At 38.4% G+C, this 3190-nt stretch overlaps 1 protein-coding gene across 1 annotated transcript; it reads right to left on the bottom strand. All coding sequences in view use genetic code 11, as the record gives it.

Annotated features, from left to right (window-relative positions):
- Nucleotides 1-455: 455 nt before the first annotated feature.
- Nucleotides 456-605, bottom strand: EGR_11103 (hypothetical protein; the record flags this gene model as incomplete). Its single annotated transcript, XM_024500352.1, has 2 exons — nucleotides 456-470; nucleotides 510-605. 2 exons carry the CDS (start codon nucleotides 603-605, stop codon nucleotides 456-458), a joined length of 111 nt encoding a protein of 36 aa, XP_024345233.1.
- Between the last annotated feature and the right edge of the window lie 2585 nt (nucleotides 606-3190).

Below are 3190 nucleotides of genomic sequence, written 5' to 3'. Positions count from 1 at the left end.
TCCTACATTTCAAACGGGAGTGGTGCTTGCAATGCATTCAATGCACAAATTCTTCTCTTCTGTCTTATCCGTCCTTCATCGCTAACAAAGATAGCTTGCCCTTTTTCTCCGGCTGACTTCTAGACATTTGCCTCGCTTATCACCTGGTTCACTGGTGCATGCATATCTGCAACTACAAGACCCTCACACCTTCTCTCCCTTCAGTACCTCTCGCCATATTCAAAACTCAAAGTAGTGTACAAAAGAGAAATGATCTTACTCAGTCAAATACTTAACAAAGTCACGGAACAGTTTTTGCTACCTTAGATGATTCACAAGATCTTTAACAAAATGCAAGATATCCCAACTCATGAACTATAAAACATACGGTGAATGTGACAGTTTCAACATGTCTATACTACTTTAATTATGCTATAAATTGTCCCTGTATTCGAGTGTTTAAATGTCTGAAAGCCCTAACATCGGCGTGACTAGAAAAGTACGATAAGGGAGAGACAGGAGAGTCTTACTTCCTTCGCCTGTTTGAACGTGTCATGTGGTCCTACATGAGCATACTGCTCCCCAATATCTGCGACACAAAGTGGAAAAGTCTCAATCGGTCTCATAATCTTTCTAACCGACTTTGGGTGGCAAATAAAGTAGAACTTAAATGTTAGGGAAAGAAACAGCTGCAGAGTATAAATGGTAGAGGAGATGGCCCAATCTAGTCCAGTCTAGCCAAGTTACACTTACCGCAGCCTGGCAAAGTTCAGATTACTATAATGTCCTTCAAATTATTTTACTGCTAATTTTGTGCTTGCAAAATGTAGGAATGAAGGAGATCAAAGGATAAATGAGGAAAAGAAATTGGTGAATCACCTGTGTACCACTACGGAATTGGTAAACGTAAGTTCTTCTTCAAAATTCTGCTTTTGAGCATATTGTTGCCCCCAAATGGAGAGGAGACTGGAGGCGACTCGAACTCAATACGGGTGTTAAATAATAAGAAATGTTGTACTGAAAGAGTACAAGAAGTGGGACTTTCGAGAAAAAGGAGAAGGAATGAGAAAAAATGAGTAAGAAATTGTAGGAGGACAAAAAATATTAATCTCTAACGTTTGTGGGCAGTGTGTGAGGTAATTCAGAACATCCTTGATTTCTTTGTTTACTTTGTTAGTCCATCTATATACGGATTAGTTAGCCTGTCTGCCAACGCAATTGCTATTAAAGGTAAATAGGGAAAGTGGTCGAAACAAGTGGGAATAAGAAACAGCATGAAGCTGGTGCCCTGGCGGTAGGCACACTAACCTCTCATGACATGCACAACTAAAACACTACCATCTGAAACAATGGATGGAATAATGCGCACAAATAAAGTGGCGGAAAGAAGAAATTAAAAAAAATTTTTTGAAAGATAATGGATGCCGAGATGTTTACTAAAGCAAAAATTGGATGAATTCTACCTGCTTGCAATGCTTTGGCTTATTAACGTTCCTGGAGAGGTGATGAAGAATTAAAAGCGCATTAACTGCAAACTTAAACCGAAGCAATCAGGCTTAAAAAACTGCTGGAAGCATAAAATGTAGGACATTGTAACAGGTAGCAGAAGGTGTCGCACAGAGGGGCGTGTAGCTTATCGCGTGGTCCCATTGTGGTGTTGTGTCTGGTGTCTAAAAAACAACAATTATATTTGAAATGTTTCGCCTTGTGTCTCTTTATCTTGCCTAAATGTCGGGCTCTGGGATGCATGACGAAGTGATCTAATTTTAGTTTTTATTGATTTGGTATTTTTTAACTCTACGCGACAAAACAATGTAGCCCTGTGGTCTACGGGTCCCCAGTTTCAACTTTAACGTCAATTTTTAATTGGGTAATTAGTTTGTTTTAATTGTTTTAAAAGCACTATGGCGTTCGGTTGCAGATATAACTACCTCTGATTATGTTAATAATATTACCCATAACTACAGCTGCAGTTCTAGCTTTGCAGTAATCTAAGACTTCCAGTAGTAGTCGTCTAGCATACTGTTATGACCTGGCACGATCACTGGAACTTTGATGGAAATGAGAAACAGAATTAAAAAGGGGAAGTGAGGAACTAATACCTTGAATCCCTCAGCATATCGCTAAATCTTGGTAGCGCATATGGAAGCCACCCGCTGTAGGTGGATGGATTCTAGGTCACTCTGTGGAGGATACATGGAAGTAACCTGTCCTCAGTTAAATCATTCTAGCCTCGCGTGCAACGTAGAGTTAGAAGTCAATTCATGATCTAATCAGCTTACAACACTAGCTATGAAATTTGTGAAGTAGTTTTAATGGTAAGACTTTACAATCATTTGATGAACAGATTTTTCTATGGTCAGAATGTCAGACCTAAATGAGTGAGAAATGTGAGGCATGGTTTTTGATGGTGAAATAAGTACGGTGATAGGTGAGATGTAAACACATCTGACATCCAAACTTGCACATCTCATTTCGCACCTTGCCACACTTGTTAGATACGACGCTATGGGGCCAATACCATGCAACACTGTGACATTCAAGAGGACTCCCGTCTTTATTTAGTAGAACGCATTTTATGAATATATGCATAAGATGACAACGCAGCAAGCCATTTTTAAACCAAATACGCCACTACATTATTCGATTTGGAACAAATAATTTAGGTTTATTTAGTATATTTTTGTCAAAATAACAGCACTCTATTTAACATCAAAAAATGCACTTTTAAAGGGAGTGCTTTAAGCCAAAATATCGTTCAAATCAATTTTAACAACTCAAATAACTTTAAAAAAAACATCTTTCAATGGCACAAATTCGTTAATCTACTAGTCAAAATTCCTTGGTTTGCAAGAAAATTAGTTTATGACTCAAACCGCCAGGAATGTCACACCACCTAGACGCCAGCCACTACTATGATAAGAGATTGATTTGTGGGAACTGGCAAGTTGGCTTTTGTAAGGTTGACATGTCTTCTTCATCTTCCATCAGATATCTAAACAATTGGTCCAGAAAATGTGACGGAGTTAATGAAGTGTGGTTTGACTGACGTCAATGATAGCTTGCAATACTTTGGAGACTAAAATTTGGAAATCTGCGTGGGATTAAAGTGAACTGCTTTAGTTCCTTACACTCGACTCTCACTTTAAATTTATTTAGTTCTTTTATTCTTTTGACGAGTTAGAAAGAGAACAATCTCGCAAAGCAGAGT

This window comes from Echinococcus granulosus (genome assembly GCF_000524195.1).
Source record: "Echinococcus granulosus chromosome Unknown EG_S00383, whole genome shotgun sequence".
In the NCBI taxonomy this organism is placed as follows: Eukaryota; Metazoa; Platyhelminthes; class Cestoda; order Cyclophyllidea; family Taeniidae; genus Echinococcus; species Echinococcus granulosus.
Note: the sequence above shows the minus strand (reverse complement) of the source record. Positions and strands in the feature narration are given on the sequence as shown.